General features: G+C 43.2%; 1 protein-coding gene across 1 annotated transcript in view; it reads left to right on the top strand.

The window, feature by feature from the left end:
• The first annotated feature begins 3,162 nt into the window (after positions 1-3,162).
• LOC128261099 (uncharacterized) overlaps positions 3,163-19,263 on the top strand; it is a 23,812-nt gene continuing 7,711 nt past the window's right edge. Inside the window, 5 exon segments of the mRNA XM_052994553.1 lie at positions 3,163-4,656; positions 4,798-6,697; positions 13,612-15,329; positions 16,790-17,146; positions 19,250-19,263. The exon segment at positions 19,250-19,263 is cut by the window's right edge and continues 134 nt beyond it. Of these exon segments, the coding sequence (XP_052850513.1) occupies positions 4,530-4,656; positions 4,798-6,697; positions 13,612-15,329; positions 16,790-17,146; positions 19,250-19,263 (4,116 nt within the window). The 5' untranslated portion in view covers positions 3,163-4,529.

The following is a 19,263-nucleotide window of genomic DNA, read 5'->3' as shown; positions in this document are numbered from 1 at the left end:
ATCCGCTAAAATGCATATCAGAATAGTATTTGTTTCTATTTGAAAATTTAAAATACACCCATTAATGTAAAGATTCTGAATTAAATTAACCTAATAAATTCAACATTAAGATTAATACTTACAAATAAAAATTAAACAATTGATCGACTACTTATTCATCCACCGATAAACAGAAAAAAAATGTTTATTTTGTGTTTACAAACTAATTTGTATCGTTATTAAATGAACAAGCTTAAACATTTTAATTTTTTTTAATAAACGTATATTCTTTACTTTTTAAAGATTTGAGAAGAGTTCGCTGAATTGTTTTTACTGTACACGTCTTGCAGTAGCCCTGGTAATGTTGAATTGGCACTGCATCCCTGCTGCTGACACCAGTGACGTCACAGTCGCACATTTTGTTTGTCCATCCACATCTCACAGACACACACTCACACACACAAAAATAAGGAAGAAGGACATGGACACGAGGAATTTCAACCCCCAGCGAGAAGAATAACAACAAGCTCGGAAAAAAATCGCTGCATACGTTCAGGCTGAGCTCGTCGTTCTTTTGATGGGTGAGGGGGGTGGTGGAAGACGATGAAACTGGGGGGCGCTGAGCAGCGAGATGGGACCAGAGCAGGCGCTGAGAGAGAGGGAAAGAGAGCGGGTGAGAGAGCGTAACATCAAGCCGGAGAGAGCGGTAAATGAGAGCGACGCAGGCGCGAGGCGGTCAAAAAAGGCGACGCCGGCAGAGGCATCGACGTCGCGGTCGGCAGAACCACCACCCGCACAGGCAAGGAAACAAGGAGGACCTGCATCCAGCCCACCCAACACCCACCACCCACCACCCCCTGCTGGTGGGACCGAAACACAACAAACCGTAAACCATTGGCGCTGGCAGCGACGTCGACGTCGGCGTCCGCGACTGTTGGAATGACAGGATGTTGGCTGCAGACTCAGCGGGGTGCGATTGTGGGTGGCCAAAAGGGGGTGGCGAGGTGGCGAGGGGGCGTCAAAGGGGGTGCGACTGCTTCGCAGCAGCCTTACCACCACATAAACAAAAATTCGATTTATGACCACTGTGGGAGTGGCACGGGCGGGCGGCTTCGCATGGATTTTTGGGGGAGGCGCCAATTCGCTCTGCTCCTGCCAGTCGCCTATGCGTCCTGTCACACTGTGATTAAAAACGCAGTCCCTTGCTATAATTTTCATTTCATTTTTAGGTACAAGATTAAAGCTATTCGCTTAAAATGTATTACAAGAAATTCAATTCAATCGTTTTTTACATTTAAAGAGCTAATTATATAAAATGAATTATCATATGCAAGTATTAGCACATGAGTAGTAACCTTATTTAATGCTGTAATAATTAGATAAATAAATTTAAGCAAAGGCCTTTAATGTTAACTATTAATTTGATTGAAAAGAAGAACGGTTTTAGTAACATTTCTGTAAGTATGATTTCTTTTTTAAGGTCTGAAAAACCTTGTCACAAAGTTAAAATCGGTTAAGTCCTTGAACCTGGCAACTTCATACTTTTTATTTATAGGGGCTTAATTAATACAAGCAATATTAAAATTGGACATTTTTAATTAAAATTACACTCTTAAAGGTACAAATTAAATATTATTTTACCGGTTTGACGATTTACATATATCACAATTACCAAAAGTTGAATTTGAACTTCCGATATCGTAGTTCTTGTAGTCGTTGTCTCTCATTTGTTGTGTTTTGAATCTTCTTTAAATTATGGCGGTTTAATTAATGGCCACTTCTAATTAAATTTTCTCTCAGTGAACTGGCTGTGACGGCCGTCGTGGCACTAACGACAACGATAACGCCGACAGGGACTCGAAGGCAGGAACGACAGGGGGCGGAATACGTGCCTATCTGAGTATAAGTGCCTGTGTGTTTGTTTGCGTGTGTGTGTGTGTGTGTGTGTGTGTGTGTGTGTGTGTGTGTGTGTGTGTGAGTGTGAGAGGGGGCGGAGCAGGTTGGTGGACAGGACAAGAGAGAACGGGTGCGAGGCTGAGAACGGAACTTGGCGCAGATGTCGATGTGTAGCAATGGCAATCGCAGCAGCAAAAGTCATACACTGATCCAATATCAACGTTAATATCAATTGAATAATATCTAAAATGACTTTGATGTTAGCTCTGCTAATTTAATCAGAAATGATAAGGCACTCTGTCGGTGGGCAAAAGGTTTTATCTCGAAAACTTAAGAAATACCTGATGAAGTTAATTTTTTTTAACATACAAGTCAAAAATCACAATATTTTATATTTAGATTTAAGTGATTTTCTAGATGGTACTCAGTATCTTTAGAAAAACCTTAATGATTAACAATTTAAATATCAAAAAGCTATTTGAAATTGGGTATCAAAAAATATCTACAGGTTTTTAATTGATTTACAAAACCACTTATAAGTAGATTTAAATAAAAGTGTTTATGTTTAGTTTCCCTTACCCGCCAAATGTGCTGGTTTTTATCTTAAACTACTTCATCTTATTTGATTGCCCTGGTAAAAGCAAAAAGTACTTCCCAGTAACAGGTCCGATTCCACTAGAATTTCGTTATGTTACAGGAAGTGGTGGCAACTCTATTGTCCAGAAAAAATGGCAGCAGCTGATAACTCTGCAATTACCAAGGTATTTTTTCCTATCCAACAATTTAAGAGGAATTTTTTTCGCCAGTGGAATCGCGACTAGTATTCACCAGCAGAGTCCTTGCTGTTTGTTGCCGTCGTCGTCATCTCAATTCGCGAGTGCACGCACACATTGGCAGGAACACCCGCATACACACACATACGAACGGATACACGCGGGCAGAAGGACTCGCGACATCAAAAACAGCGACAGGACACGACGTCAACGCTCGCGACTTCAGCGAGCTTTTTCGACTGCGAGAGAGAGAGTGTGTGTGTGAGTGAGTGAGCGAGAGAGAGAGGGATAAAGTCTCTCCGTAATCCTGCGAGTGTGGGCGAGTGTGTGTGTGTGTGAGTGTGTGTGTGTGTGTGTGAGTGTGTGAGTGTGTGTGTGGGGGGGGGGCCTTTGGCGGCTTCGCAGGACTTTTTCGCAACGTAGAGTGCGCAGGAGGAAGTGGCGCTGCCGGCGACGCCGTCGCCGTCGACGTCGCTGCCGTGAACTGCGACTGCGGCGAGGACATACACATAAATAAAAAGTCCTTCATTCCGTCGCGACCAGCGAGTAACGGCATATGAGCGCTCGCAGAGAAATCGCTAATCACGAACGGCGGACGACAAAAACCCAAGAACAGAGGCAGAGGAAAAAAAGAAAATCAGTTAAATAATTAAAAAAGTGTCCCGCAAACCGCTAGAAAGTGTGCTAACCTTTTGCTTTTTTTTAACAAGTTATTTTCGAGTGCGAAAACCGTGGAAAAGTGTGTAAGAAAGGCCAGCAGTTGGAAAGGCTCAAGGAGCAGAAGAAGGCGAGGCGTCTAGCTCACCCCCACAACCCCCTCACCCCTTACTCCCCCCTTTTCCCCACAAGGCGAAAACCGCCACCGCCTCGCGCTCTCTCTCTTCTTCTTTCTTTTCTCTCCCCCCTCCCTCCCTTTGGGGTGTCACATCAATACACTAACACACGCGCACACCCTTGTCCTAAAAAAAAAAAAAAAAATGAAATAGTAACGAAATTATCGAACAACAATAACAACAAAATATCTAAGCAGCCTGAAAGTCGATTCCCCAAATAAGAAGCTATAAAATGCTTGCCATTGAAAATTTTTGTTTATTTTTTTTCCGTAAGTGCATGGTGAAACAAAGCAAAAAAGCTTGAGGAAAAGTCTTTGAAAAACTCGCAACCGTATGTTCGATGGGTGTGTGCGTGTGTCTTTGGAAGATTGTGTGTGTGGCAGGATACTTCGAGCAGCAGCCGTATCATAACAAGCCAAACTCCCTCTTGACCACAAAAAGCAAGCCACAAGCTAGGGATGTGCCACAAAAACACACGCTTTGACACTTTATAAGTGACAGGAGACCCCCTTGATATTTAAATGACAAATGTTAAATTACAAACAACATTTTAATCACCAGGTCAATACCAGAAAACATCAACTGCAAACAGTTCGCAAAGTAAACATTCCCAGCAAAGTGTATGCAAGTGTTGGGCGCATATAAGAAAATAATACAAAAGAAAAAAAATTCCTGTAGCAGCGTTGCCACCCGGTGCCAAAAAAAAGGAGCTTCAGCGAGTGGCATTCGGCGAACGGTTTTTTTTTATACTGCTATTTCGTGTCGCATTCGCAGTCGGCGTCGACGCCAACAACGACAGCGGCAGCGCTGCTGGTAGATATTCAGTTATTTCTTGAATCACCACCCCCCCCTCACACGGATCCTTTATATTTCCCAAAAAACAGCATAAAAATATTAACAACAAAAAAAAACGGAGATACCTGCAATATACAAGCGAAAAAAGCTCTAGAAAAGCAATGCAACAACAACATCAAGCACAGCAGCAACATCAGCAACAGCAAAAGCAAAAAGTGTAGTGGGTCGCACGCGCGACTTGTGTGTTTAAATAATGAAGAAGAAGCAGAAACAACAACAGCAGCAGCAGCAGCAGCAGCAGCAGCAGAGGCAGAGCAAGGCGCCATCTGAAGCGGAATCGGAGACAGACCGCCCCGGCAGCAACAACAACAACCATTCGCGTCGCAGCAGCGCCAGCAACAACAACAAATAGCAAAAACTGAGCAGCGTTCGGCAAAGCGCAGAAACAGCAACAAAGGCAACACTAAAAATAACACCACCAGCAGCAGCAGCAACAACGGCAGCAGCAGCAGCAACAACAGCAGCAGCAGCAGCAACAGCAACAACAACCAAGCGGCGACAAGCGGTCAACAGCAACAGCAAGCGCTGCAGTCGCAGTCGCAGCAGCAGCAGCAGTAGCAGCTGCAGTAGCAGCAGCAGCAGCAACGCTAGCGTCGGCAGCGACGCCAGCAGCATGTCCAAAACAAGCAGCGGAAATCCAAGTGCAGCAGCAACACAAGCAGCAGCAGCAGCAGCAGCAGCAGCAGCAAGTGCAACAAATGCCGCCAATGCCGCCGATTTCAGTGCGTTCGACTTTAACGATAGTTCCGATAATTCCGACACGCCACTGGTGCCACGCCCACCCTTCCTGAGTCGCGCCGCTGCCGCGGCCGCAGCAGCAGCAGCAGCGGCAGCCTTGAGCAACATCAGCAACAATAGCAACAATTCGGCTGGCTCCGCCGGACAAATGCCGCACAGCACTAGCAGCAGCAACAACAACATCATAAGTAGCAGCAACAACAATAACAACAACAACAATGGGGCAAATACCGCCAACAGCAGCAGCAGCAACAACAACAACAACAACAACAATAATAACAACAATAACTATGGCCGCAGCAGCAGTCGAAGCAGCAGCAGCTCACAAAGCAGCCTGGACGAAGAGGAGGACGACGAGGAGGACGAAGAGGACGAGGAGGAGGATCAAGAGGAGGCAGTGTCCCAGCACCAGCAGCAACAGCAGCAGCAGCAGCAACAACTGGCGACCGAGCAGCAGCAGCGGGCAGCGGCAGCAGCGGCCGTCGTGGCAGCGGCGGTCAGTGCGCTGCACAACGGCAACAAGCAGCAGCAGCAGCAGCAGCACTACAACAACAATAATAACAACAATAACGGCAGCAGCAACAAGTCACGAGATCGCGACGATCACCTGCAGGCACAGCAACAGCAGCAGCAACAGCAGCAACAACAATCGCAGCAGCCGCATGACGAAGAGGAGGAGGACGACGACTATGACGAGGATGAGGAGGAGGACGAGGAGCAGGGCAATGGCCATGACCTCACGCCCACTGACCTGCGACATGTCCTCCCGGCCAGCCATCACGATCAGCAGCAACAGCAGCAGCAGCAGCAGCAGCAGCAGCAGCAACAGCAACAGCAGCAACATCTGCAGCAGCAACAGGATTCGGCCGCCTGCTACGATGACGATGGCGAAGAGGAGGACGACGAGGACGAGGACAGCCGCGCCACCCTCTCCTCCGCCCACCTAAACAGTGCGGCTGCCGCCGCCGAGAGCAGCGGTCTGCACATGAGCGCCGTGGCAGCGGCGGCGGCAGCAGCGGCAGCAGCAGCAGCGGCGGCCAAGCTGAGTGCCCAACTGGAGCAGCAGAGTGCCAATGCCCTGGACATGGCCAGTGGCGGCAGTGCCACGCCCATTGCACCGCCACCGCCCAGCAGTTTGCTCGGCGGCAACAGCAACACCAGCTTCTCCACCAACAACAACAGCAACCACGCCCTCAGCTCCACGCACGGTAGCCTGGGGGCGGGCGGTCAGGGCACGAATTGCAGCAACGATCTGTTGACCACCGGCGGTGGGAACTCCCGAGGCGGTTCGTCAGTGGGTATGGGCGTGAACGCCTCCAGTGCATCGCTGTCGTTGCAGCAACAGCAACAGAATGCCCAGCAGCAGCAGCAGCACCAGCAGCAGCAGCAACAACACGGCGGTGGCGGCGGCGGCAGCGGGGGCGGCGGAAGCGGTGGCAGCAGCAGCGCGGCCAGCGAGCGGCGCAAGTACCGCCATCAAAACTACAGCAAGAACATCTACATCGGCACCAAGAACGCCGAGAAGTGGGAGCACATGCGCACCCGGCTGCAGTTCAAAAACGACGTGGAGTTCGTTGCCTACCTTCTGAACTTGGCCGACAACGATACGGATCGGTTGAACAAGTGAGTAGACTTCCTTTAATGCATATATGGTCAGTTTTGGGGAATAGAGCTGAGCTACAGCCAACCAAAAATTTTGATAGAAACGAAACTGTTGCTACATGAATTTTGTCCTATTGGGTATGAAAAATTTCTCATAAGATTCATATTAACTTAATACCACGAAAGTATTCAAATAAAACTAAAGTGGTTTAAAAATGAAGCTTTAAACAACAGTTTTAGACTCTTCGGTATAGAAATGAAACTTAAAAGTATGGGGGCTATATTATTAGTATTTAATTGATACTTTTACTTTAATGCTGTTGGCAGTTTATTTATTCTTAAGACCCACTTAAGTTATTTGCCTTTCTTTGATCCGTGACAAATATAAATATAGATATCACTTTCACACCAAAAAAAATGATCAAAAGAGTGATCTTATGTTTTGGATTTATCAATTTGATACCCCAATATCTGCTCCAAAGTTATGATAAAAATTGGTGGTCAATATAGTCATAAGCAACAGGTTATTTAGATTTTTGCTTAGACACTACAATGCTCAATTATAATAAGTTGCTAACAATGGATTACACAATTTCATGGCCGCAACACAATTGTATCAAACGTGCAATAATTTTGTATTAATTCATCGATGTACAAAAATATTGTTAGTCGCAGTTTTTAAGAATTTTTAGGCCTCAGCACATTTTTTGCCAACAAAAGTGGGCTCTATTAAAAAAATGGATTGATAGGGTAGTACTAAAAATTGCACAATTTCGTGATTATCATCATTAGCCGAGAACATTGTATTTGGTATTTGTTTTATTTGTATAGTACTCGCATGCAGAATATTACGAATACAGTTGACATCCAATAAAAAAAAACTTTAAATGAAAAAAATTTTGACTCACACAGTTAAAAAAAGGAAATGTCCTAAGCAATTGTCAAAATAATGCAATATTTATACCTCCCCTTACATTTTAGATAAACTATTCCTACATTAGGGGTTAGATAGTTCTTTGGAAATTTTCTAAAGTAGTTCGAACACCAGAAACCCTAAACTTGTACCATATGTCGGTGAAAAGCATGCTTTACTTTATCCTGCCCGAAGTGCAATAGGAAACGAAATCGGATAAGGGAACTATATCCCTCTTTCATGTTTCCATCCTGTTCTGTTAATTAACCAGGACAAAAAGAGGAGACAAAGGAGCCGAATCGGCTGGAAGCGAGAGATGTGGCAACGCTTCGCTGGCCATCATTGTTGATAGTTGTTCGCAGATATGAACTCACACAGACATAGAGCTTTTTGGGGGGTTTTTGGGGGGTTTTTTGGGGGGTTTTTGGGGGTTTTTGGGGGGGGGTGGGGTGGCTCAAGTGGCGCGGCAGAAGATGAAGAAGGAGCGGTATAAAAGCGATCCATGTAAAAGCGATTCATGCCCGAATGCATCCTTGCCGCCCCACCACTTCATCAGCCCCGAAACCCCACGAAACCCCATCTTCAACCCCTTTTGGCCGCGTGATACAAAGGCACAAATGCGGTACTCATGCGGTTGCATGCAAACGGAGCTTTCATGTTGCTGCCGTAGTCACCATTTCGACCATATTCCGTCGTATATTCCGTATATTCCGCATATTCCGGCATTCGGAACCGTAACGTAACCCGCTGTGCTCGACACGTACACTGACAAAAAAAAACGAAATAGTACAAATATACAATATAATAATATTGTATGATTTAGTAATCGAATACCTTTCTTGCCTTATTCCGAAAATATTCAAATAAATTATAAAAAAAAGAATTGGAACATTTAAAAAGCAGATTAACTAGGATTTACTTTATTTTTTTGTCAGTGTAGTCTCGCTGCCGCCATGTCAGCGGAAGCGGAAAAAGCAACACACTCACAATCACAGGCGCAAACTCAAGCAACATGGTCGATGTATGTTGGTTGTTGTTGTTGCTGTCTGCATTTGCATGCCATGTTGCCAATCGCCCACTTACACTCACACACACTCCAACACAAACACAAACCTACACGGACAGAAAACGCGGGGGGATATACAAAAAAAAAAAAATCATTTCAAAACAATGCTGCATTGTTCGTCAATCAAGAACAGTCTTCTTTTCTTAATTGGAGTTTGGACCAGATCTCTGATATATATAGAAAACTTTTAGCCAACAAAATAATAACAGCTAAAAGTTAATTGTGTGCGATTATTAGTTCATTTTTTTTAGCAGCCACTGAAACATAATCGTTTCAGGTCTGATTTTCCAGCCAAGATCTAAATAGGTTCTTGGCTTCAAAATCAGACATTAAATCACATAAGAAATCGGACTTTGCAATTAGGAATTAAGATATATATCTCATTTCATTAATGTTACTTTATCTGGTTTTCTTAAAAAACATTTCTTTAATACTCAAATAAGCTGTTTGCTTAAGGAAAGAAAACATAAGAATTTTATTTTACCGTGCTTAAAATTATAAGAGTGTGTTTTTAAAAACAAAAGTGTTTCGACAAGAAACAATTTACCGACAAGAAACAATTTACCGGCAAAAATGGCAAACTGAATAAATAACTATTTCGGCAATGCATATCTTGGTTTATGGCTTTACTTAGTTAAATATTTTTTCTATATTTGTTTTTCTTTGAGTGTATTAAGGAGAGGTAGAAAGGATAGGGGTCGGGAGGTTCCTTCGGATCCTTGCAACGTGAATGCGTCGCGAATTCTCTTCCCTTGCCCCACATTGCCACATCCCGCCCCCATTTACCCGCCCCTTTGCCACGCCTCGTACTTTTTGTTGCTGCTGTTGCATTGCAGTCGAGCGCGCCATTTGGCGCTTTGAATATGGGCCCTGTTTTCCCATCCCCATCCCCTTCCCCATTTCCATCCCCTTTTCCATCCTTGGCCAAATGCAAAATGCCAATGCAGAAATGTCTGAATCTCAGTTGTGTTTCCACCTCTTCCTTTTTATCGCGCTCTTCCTTTGGCATTGGCTGGCATACGAAGCGAATGCCACAAGAAGGAACCCGTTGGCAGGCTAACACACATTCACACACACACACACTCACACACACACATACACACCGGAGTCCCTTTGGGCCAGGAACCTCCATTCGATCATTAGAGAACACGTTGCACCACATGTGAGATTGGCTGGGGCTTGCAGTGTCGACCAATTTTCGACAGTTCGACAGCCATAAAAAAAAAGAGAGTGCACCGAAATTGTTCAAAACCAGGAATTGTAGTCACTTGGTTTCTTTTTATTTCTTGATTGAAATACAAATTAAAACTTAATTTATGTTCTCATATTTTGACATACATAAATTTCATCATTTTATCATTTATAAATTAGAAAATGAACCCAATTATCACTTAAAACTTAAACCAAAGGTAATTATTTTATCATTTGTGTTTTAGAAATGAAAATATTTAAGCCAAATGTTTTAAAAATTTGAAACATAATAGCGCACATTACTTAAAATCTTAACTATTCCGTATAGTTAGCATTTTTCTTTTGATAAATCTTTATTTATTAACCTATTACCCAAAAGCTCTGATATTTCAAATCCAAATTAGTTGTTTTGAATTCGATTTGTGATTGCATCTGATTTTTGCAAGCTTTTGAACACTATTGTTGTGCCATCTTAATGGTTATAGAAGTGCTTTTATTATTTGAATGCGGTTCATTAGGAACTCACATCAAAAACGAATAACTCTTTAATTTTTGAGCAAATCCAATTCGATTAAATCATAATCAACAAATATACATGTAGTTCAGGCCCATAAAACGACATTTAAGACGATCACTTTGGCATATTTTTAGCTAGGAAATCCAATTACCTAGAATGTTGGGCTGGTGAAAGATCCTTGTATCGGCACTCGCACACTCGTAAGTTTTCGCTCACTAATCAGCAGCTTCTTCTTTTGCATCTCCTTGTGCCAGTGCGATTTGCCACAGCCTCTGTAATCAGACACAGTCAAACACATACACACAATAGATAGTAACCCAACCCCCCAACCTTGTGACCACCCCAATGCCACCCCTCCTTACCCCCTACCCATACCCATCCAACACCACAGTTTCCTTCGTTGCCTTTTGCCAATTCGCATTTCGTATACGCCATGTCGCCAATTTCTGCGAATTTTCGCCAAAAAGCACAAAATTGTTGTGCGATTGTCTTTGTGCGAGTGCGCGTGTGTGCGTTGAGTGTGAGTGTGGATGAGTGGATGAGTGTATGTATTTGTATTTGTATATGTGCTTTTATGTCTGTGTGAGCCTCGTTTGTGTCGCCGACTGTGTGCTTAATGCGCCAACGAGCACCGCACACGAAACAGAATCCCAAAACTCCCCAGCCTCAAACCTCGGAAAAACCCAACTGATTTGAGCCAACCCACCCACCTCCCTTTGCCACCCACTGCCACCCCCTTGACAGCCCCCGCTGGGCCCTCAAGCAGCACATTAATGGTAGAGACACTCGGATACACCAGAATAGGAACCCAACCCAACCCAGGGATCCTAGCACGAAACCCCCAACTGGAACCAGGAATATGTTCGCTCTCTGCGGTCAAAGAAGCGCGGGCCATCCCATTGTGGGTGGTAGCTTGTTGGTTGGTGGGTGGTGGATGGTGGATGGTGGGTGGGGGGTGGTCGCTGGTGGTTCGAGGATGTTATATGATGATGATGGGTGGGTGCTTGTTGGATAGATGGGTGGAAGGTTGAGACAAAGTGGAGCAGGGTAAGTGGATACTAAAGGGGGTGGCAGAATGGCTGGATGGATGGAATGCTATCGTTTGCTGTTGCCGCTGTTTTCGATATTGTTGTTATGGTTCTAAGGTGGAGGATTTAATGAACGATAACACTGGAACGGGAAGGGGGGATTGTGATTATGGGGAGAGGAGACTTCCATGTGCAGAATCCAGAGTTCAACGCCGACGACGATGTATCGTTGATGAATATCCTCCACATGAATTCAAACGGTGGAAGATTCAAAGGTTCGTGGCTACCGGATATCTGATTGCAGTGCCCCCATGCAGGTGTCCATGGCACAGGAACAGAGTATTGGTCCGATTCCTACAGTCGGTATGCGAAATTACCCACCAACAACTAGTTGCTGAGATACATGAAAAATGGGCTTTAAAATAGACCAACAAGGAGCAGACCAGTGGATAAATGACGATGAAAGTCTTAAAACACAATTTATTTGTATCTTAAGCGTACGTTTTATACCAATTTTATAAGCAATATTTAAAAAAAAAAATGTTTGCTCAATTTTTGCTAAGAAATCTAAGTTACCAACATAGAATACGTAGAATTAAAGTGGATTTTCTCTTGACATATGAAGTACATATATAATTTATATTAAGGCAAGTTGATATAAGCTTATTGGCCTGTCAGACATTTTGATTTATTTTATAATTGCCCAAAATATATGTTGCAAAGAAGTTTAATATATATAAAACTTAATTGAGCAAAACTTGACGCGTTTGCAAAACTTTTTCGTACTTAGCCAAATGCAAGCCATAGCAAATAGTTATGGAAAAAGACATAGACGTCAAAGGTTACAATGAGGTGCCAGTTGAATGGCATTTTTAGGGTATCTGGGTCTTCGAACCGCCCACTTTTGTGATGCAGACGGTCACAGCTTTACCACCTTTTTTACCCTCCAGCATCACGCGAAGCGGCAAGTAAAGCGTAAGCAAAATTAATTAAACGCAAAGGCGACAACAACAACAACGACAGCATGCGATGGCGAAAAGGAAAAGCTAACGAAAAGAGAGGGGAGGGGGGAGATGAGATGAGAAGGACGATAGTGAACTGGTCCTGGCGTAGACCAGAAATAAATAAATTCCATCGACCCACTTTCACAGACGACGCCAACTATCGTGACAAGTTTCTTTTTCGTTCTATGCTATTTGCTGTTTATTTGAAAAAAGCAACCAATAGTTCAAAATAAATGTGTTCTTATGTGTTGTCACTAACTAAATGTCTTGATCATGATAGATTTTTAGGCCAATTATCAATACTATTTATTGTAGTTGGATTTTGACCACACCCAACAAGTTTGTGTTCAATTTTTAGTAAATTCGAAAACATTTTGCTTATAAAGTACTCTAGATCGCAAAAAATAGTTATACTAACCACATTGTACTAAAGACTACTTTAAGTAAGTACTAATACAATTAGTACTGTCTGTTTGTTATTACTTAGTTATTCCAAACTTTTTGAAAGTTTGTAGGTAAAACATAAATGACTCCAGAAAAGATTCGGGGAAATCTTAACATTTCAGTGTATGCCCTTTGGCTAGAACCAGTTGGGTATTATGAATGCATAAGTGACAAATTTCATAGATACTTAACCGTTAACTGACGTACGCTTAGAAAATCAAATTCCTTGAAAAATGCTTGAACTTAAAGATTAATTCACTTCCCTCTGCCTAAAATATAGTAAAGTCTTTCCATATTGGCATGCTACACGACCTTAAGTTTTTTTTTCGGCCTTGCTTTCTTAAATTTATTTGAAACCATAATAGTTAAGGCCTTGTTTAATCCATGATTTCTTATATTAAGGAATTTTTCCTTTTTTTCTGTGTGTTAACGTAACACGTACGTAAAGCTCTGATTAGCACCATAGACTTATACACAATATAGCTTGAACTACATGTAAGCCAATAGAAGGTAAAAGTAAGCTGCACTAAACTATAAATATAAGATGCTAGGTACAATTAACAACTATTTTGGTTGACTTAGAGTACAGTACAGTACGGCTAAGTATAATAAAATAGACATAAAAACAACAATTGTACAAAAGTTTCATACTGATAATTGATGATGGTTGTTTTTTAGATTTAACTAAATAATATTTGGTAAATGTTTTTCTTGAAAAAGAGTATGCGAACCACTAACTATATCATATTTCCATTTCCACTTCCATTTCCAGCCTGCCCCCGCCCTCTCCTGCGCACACGCCCACCAAAGGTTTCGATGGCAACTTCAAGCTGGAGCCGAATCTCAGCGCCAAGGACTTTGCCGCCCCGCCCGAATCCTCGATCAATGGCAATGCCACCGGAAACGGAAACGGCAGTGCGAGCGGAAACGGAAACGGCGACTCCGCCTCGGCCGGCTCTCTGCCCATGGCCACGCCCACGCCGCCGCAGCGCAAGCGCTACAAGAAACGCGTGCAGTTCACCTCGGAGGCGTTGAATGGCTTTGCGATGGCCAAGGGCAAGGGAGCAGGATCGGGAGCAGGATCGGGATCGGGATCAGCTGGTGGCTTTGCCTATGCCAAGTCCAAGAAGCAAGAGGCCAAGGCGGCAACGGCGGCATTGAAGGCCAGTGCTGCGGCAGCAGCTGCGGCGGCCGCCTCCTCCGCCCTGCCGGAGGTGCTCGACTGCCGCATCGCCGAGAAGATCAAGAGCGAGCTGGAGGCCAACAGCAAGGAGTCCTCGTCCCTGCCCAATGCCCTGTGCCTCAAAAAAGCAGCAGCAGCAGCGGCAGCGGCGGCGGCAGCAGCCGTGGCAGCGGCAGCCAATGGCAGTGAGGATGACGACGAGGACGAGGACCATCATCACCAGCACCAGCATCAGCATCAGCAGCATCCGCACCTTCTGCCCGTTCTGCCTGCCAACGACACCGTCGATGGGCTGGGCATCCCGGCCAGCAATGGCCAGGCCGGCAATTTCCATGTGCGCTCCAAGTCCCACGGCGGTAAGAAATCTCAGGCGGCCAAAGCGGCGGCGGCGGCGGCGGCAGCGGCGGCGGCAGCAGCAGCAGCAGCGGCGGCCATGATGCCGCCCAACTCCTACGATGAGCACGAGGACGAGCCGGGCGGTGGTCCGGGTAACGAGGAGGACGACGAGGATGACGAGGAGCTGGACGAGGAGGCGCTGGCCCGCGAGATGAAGATGGAGCAGAATTTCGTGGAGGAGGAGGACGAGCACGATATCGCCTTCCGGTCGCAGCAATCCTGCCGCGAGTGCTCCATTGCCCACGACCACAAGCTGTGTCCGCTGCGCAACGCGTGCGGCAATGTGACGGACGCCGTCGATCTGGGCGAGTGGATCGAGCGGCGCAACCTGGAGGCGCTGGCCAAGCTGAAGGCCGATGCCCAGCGGCAGGCGAAGAGGGCCAGCGGTCGGCAGCGACACGAGGATGACGATATGGAGGACATGGAGGACATGGACATGGACATGGACATGGACGAGTCGTCGCAACTGTCGGAGCTGGAGACCAAGCCGCTGATCACCTTTGCCGAGGCGTCGGTGCCCGCCGAATTCGAGCTGCACAATGTGGAGCCCAATGTGACCGGCGTATTTGCCCGCACCGAGGTGAGGGCCTACACCAAACTGGGACCGCTCATCGGGCAGCCCGTCCAGACCGGCGAAGTGCGCGAGGGCAGCGACATGAAGTGGATCTTCGAGATGTGCGAGGCCGGGGCGGACAAGTCATACCTGCTGTGCTGCGACAACCCCAATGCCTCCAATTGGCTCCGATTCGTTCGACCTGCGCCCAGCTACGAGGACCGCAACGTCAACCTCGTCTCCATCGACCGGCAGGCCTACTTCGTCAGTTGCCGCGACCTCCGCAACGGCATGGAGTTGCTCTACTGGAGCGACGACTGCAACACCATGTGGCGCAAGAAGCACACCGAGAAAACGAGTGAGTATATACATACATACGTATTATACATTGATTTCTTCAAACTCTTTAAAACATGAAATCAAAATAGCCCCTGTTAATGCGATGCAGATCAATGTCATGTCATGTCAATGCATGTGTGGCAACTCTGCCACCGGAATTATTATTTTAGCTAATTATTAATACTTTTAACATCGCTAAAGCGAACAGGAAAGCTAATTTAGAATACAGCTGAGTTCAGACAAAAACAATAAATGACCTTCAAAGGGGTAGGAGAATTTAATTTCAATTGTTTACGTTTACGCCCGGCGTTGCCACCTTAGTTATAGACAGCTAAGTTGGTTGCGCCTCACCAATTCACGCATTTGGTCTGAATGAATGTCATGAATTCTTGAATACATGAAATCAAAATAGCCCCTATTAATGCGATGCAGATCAATGTCATGTCATTTCAATGCATGTCTGGCAACTCTGCCACTGGAATTATTAATTTAGCTGATTATTAGCACTTTTAACATCGCCAAAGTGAACACGAAAGCTAATTAACAATACAGCTGAGCTCAGACAAAAACAATACATGACCTTCAAGGGCGTAGGAGAATTTAATTTTAATTGTTTACGTTTACGCCCGGCGTTGCCACCTTAATCGTAGACAGCTATGTTGGTTGCGTCTCACCAATTCACGCGTTTGGTCTGAATTCTTATACTTTGTTTATTCAATGAATTTGTCCCTCTGAGATAAACAACTTTAAGTCCGTATGAAAACGAACTAAAATTACAATGAAAAGCAATGGGAGGAAATCAAGCAAATACGCAGTAATTGAGTTTCATGACCGTGGCCAAGAATAGATATCGGAATTTCCAGGAAGAAAAGGGTTGAAGGGGTTGCTGGAAAACAATTTGTGTAATTTTGTTGGTCCACTTTGTGTCTTTTTTATTTTCTTTAAAATATACGGCTTTGAGTCAGGAGCTAAGCACACTAAAATTTCAGAAATTAATTAATTGAAATTAAATAAATTTAAGCATTTACTAGCTGACTTTTACCGAATTCTTCAAGTAAGAATTCATATTAAGTTTTCTTTGTTCCCAAAAAAGTTCTTGATATTATTATCCAATTTATTTATATTGCCGATAGAAATTTTTCCATTTGCCGGTCAAATCGATCAAAAATCTTTTCATTAATATAATTTATATATAATTTATTCATTCATACATTCAATGCGTGTAAAGGGCTAACTGTACAAGGCGGACCTAAAGAATTCGCGTTTGGGCTTTGGACTTCAAATATTTTAGCTCTACGAAAAGTTTCAATAAATTTTTGTTTTTTGAGACGAAAAAGAAACAATTATTATTATTACTCTGAGGAATGGGACCCCAAACGATAATATTACTGGGCACCATAGACGTCCCACCAAAACCCTTTGTTTGTGCATCGATTTTTAAGATCTGTAGAATAACGTCCTTTTCTTCCACCCACGCAGACTGCGGCGGCTGCAACCTGAAGTTCGAGCACCCCCTGTACTACCGCACCCACTGCTCCGTCTTCCACGACCCCTCGATGAGCCTGACCATCCGCAAGTACCACTGCAAGGTGTGCGGCGAACCTGTCCTCGGCAAGGACAACATCATGAAGCATGCGGCGGAGAAGCACGACGGCAAGGGGGCCTACCAGTGCCAGTTCTGCAGCAAGTTCTTCCTGCGGCTCAACTACCTGGAGATGCACCGCACCTACGGTTGCGCCTCGAATCCGAATCGATCGCGACCGGTCTGCGATTTCTGTGGCCGAAAGTTCTGCCAGCCGCAGAAGCTGAAGGCGCACATCAAGCGCATGCACAGCGGTAAGTGCCCAGCATAATGCAATGCAACGCACGCGGGATCGGGATCCCAATCCAAAACACTAGACCGTAACTGTGATCGTACACCCATGCGTATGCGTAATTTAACGTAACATAACGTAGCCGCATCGTAGGCCAGCTGACTGCCACATTGTCGTATGTCGTAAGCTCGTGTATAGTGTATACTGTATAGTGTATAGTGTATAGTGTATAGTGTATGTATATCGTATATCGTGTAGCGACGCACGCCGTCCAAACTGCTTTTACATAAACCAAACGATTTGTATATGACTTTATATCATATCGAATCAAGGTCACAGTTTCCACAAGATTTCGTTATTTTGCTTCCAATTTCATTTAGCAAGGAAGAAAATCAACTTTTAAATTATTACATATTAAATAATAATAATATATTTATTTTACGTTATATATTTTCCAATATGGAAAATTTAAATTAAATAAATGCAAACAGAAGGTCAAAACTCCATAATCTTTGCATTTTATACATTTATTCGATTTTAATTTTCATTATTTTAAAATATAATTTTTTTTAACGTTCTGTGATCTCGAAGTAGGATTTTGCAGCTTTTGCATTTTTTATATTTGCTATTTTTTTATTTTTTGAAACATAAAATTCTTTCTTTGCTTAAATTGTCTTTTTAATAATATTTTATTGAATTATCTTATTTGCTTTTTATTTGCTTTTTTGTTTGCTTTTTATTTCCTTTTTTATTTGCTAAATTTATGTTTTAAGATGAATAAAAAATAATATTTTTAAAATAAATGAATTGTGTGCTTGGTTTTTATGAGAACAACATTTGTTAGACTGGCAACTGTGACCTTGAACCAACACACTTAACAAATTTATAGATTTACACAACCCATGCCAATACTGTCTTATAAACAAATATCGTAACGAGTCGCTTAGCTGTAAAATTAGCTGTAATATTTAAGCCACCACACTTCAAGTCACCATCACACCAACACCCGCGATATATGTAACACCAAAAGCATCTGCCGTCGCTCATCTCTTTTTAGTTGCCTATTTTTTGAGTTGTACATCGCCTAAATTGGTTTACAAGTATACTTTACTGATCCTCTGTTGGTTTCTTGGAGTTTGTGTTCTGTTTGTATATGCTATTGTTCATTATAAAAAAAAATACCAAATAACATTCACACTTTAAGATCCGCACTGAAGTGACTGAAAGTTTTGCATCAGATTAGGTTCTAGTTGATAAATAAGGGTTAACTTTTACTTTTTGGGGTCGAAAAAATAATGAGTTTTCAATGGTTAATATTTTTTTTATCAATAAAATATATCGGATTACGCAAAGAGTATAAAAACATTGACACACATTTTTCAAATACTAGAATGTCGATAACTATCTGTTTGTTTTTAAAAGCAATAATCAGTTCAGCTTTTTTAAAAATAATTTTTAATGACAATTCAAATCAGGATTAAAATTAAAAAATTATGACTTATACTTTTTTACATTTCATATATAATCTATTATTGAACTAGTATTATGCAACTTTGACACAATTTGACGGAATTTCAGTAGTTCAATGTATTTATTTCAACTTGTAATTAATTTCGCAAAGCAATAAGCAGATTTTAAATTTTAATATTAGTACTTGCAAGAGATTTACCCACAAAAAAGCATTGTTTTAAAATGTATCAGTCCTTCAGTCACAGTGCATATTGAGTAATAGAACAGATGTAGTAGCCTGCATTTAGTAACCGCTTTTAGTGAATGATTTGCTTTAAATTTTCGGTGATTGGTTCTTAGAGTAACTCCCAATTCCCCAACCCAAATCCAAACCCAAACCCAAATCCAAGTCAAAATCCCCAACCGATGATCTTGTGATTTGTGCCTTAAGTGATTCGGCTTTTGATTTATGTTCGTTGTTCGTTCGTTGGTTCGTTGGTTCGTTGGTTCGTTCGTTCGTTGTTGGGTTGGTTCTGGTTTCTGGTTATGGATTATCACTAAGTTGTTCTTTCAAAATCACCACAATCCGAAATTTCATTTTCTTCATACAATTTCATTTTAGATATGGCTGAAGTTTTACGAGATTTTCAGTGTAAATTATGTTCAAAACTTCTAGGATCGCGAGCGGCA

This window comes from Drosophila gunungcola (genome assembly GCF_025200985.1).
Source record: "Drosophila gunungcola strain Sukarami chromosome X unlocalized genomic scaffold, Dgunungcola_SK_2 000050F, whole genome shotgun sequence".
Classification (NCBI taxonomy): Eukaryota; Metazoa; Arthropoda; class Insecta; order Diptera; family Drosophilidae; genus Drosophila; species Drosophila gunungcola.
Note: the sequence above shows the minus strand (reverse complement) of the source record. Positions and strands in the feature narration are given on the sequence as shown.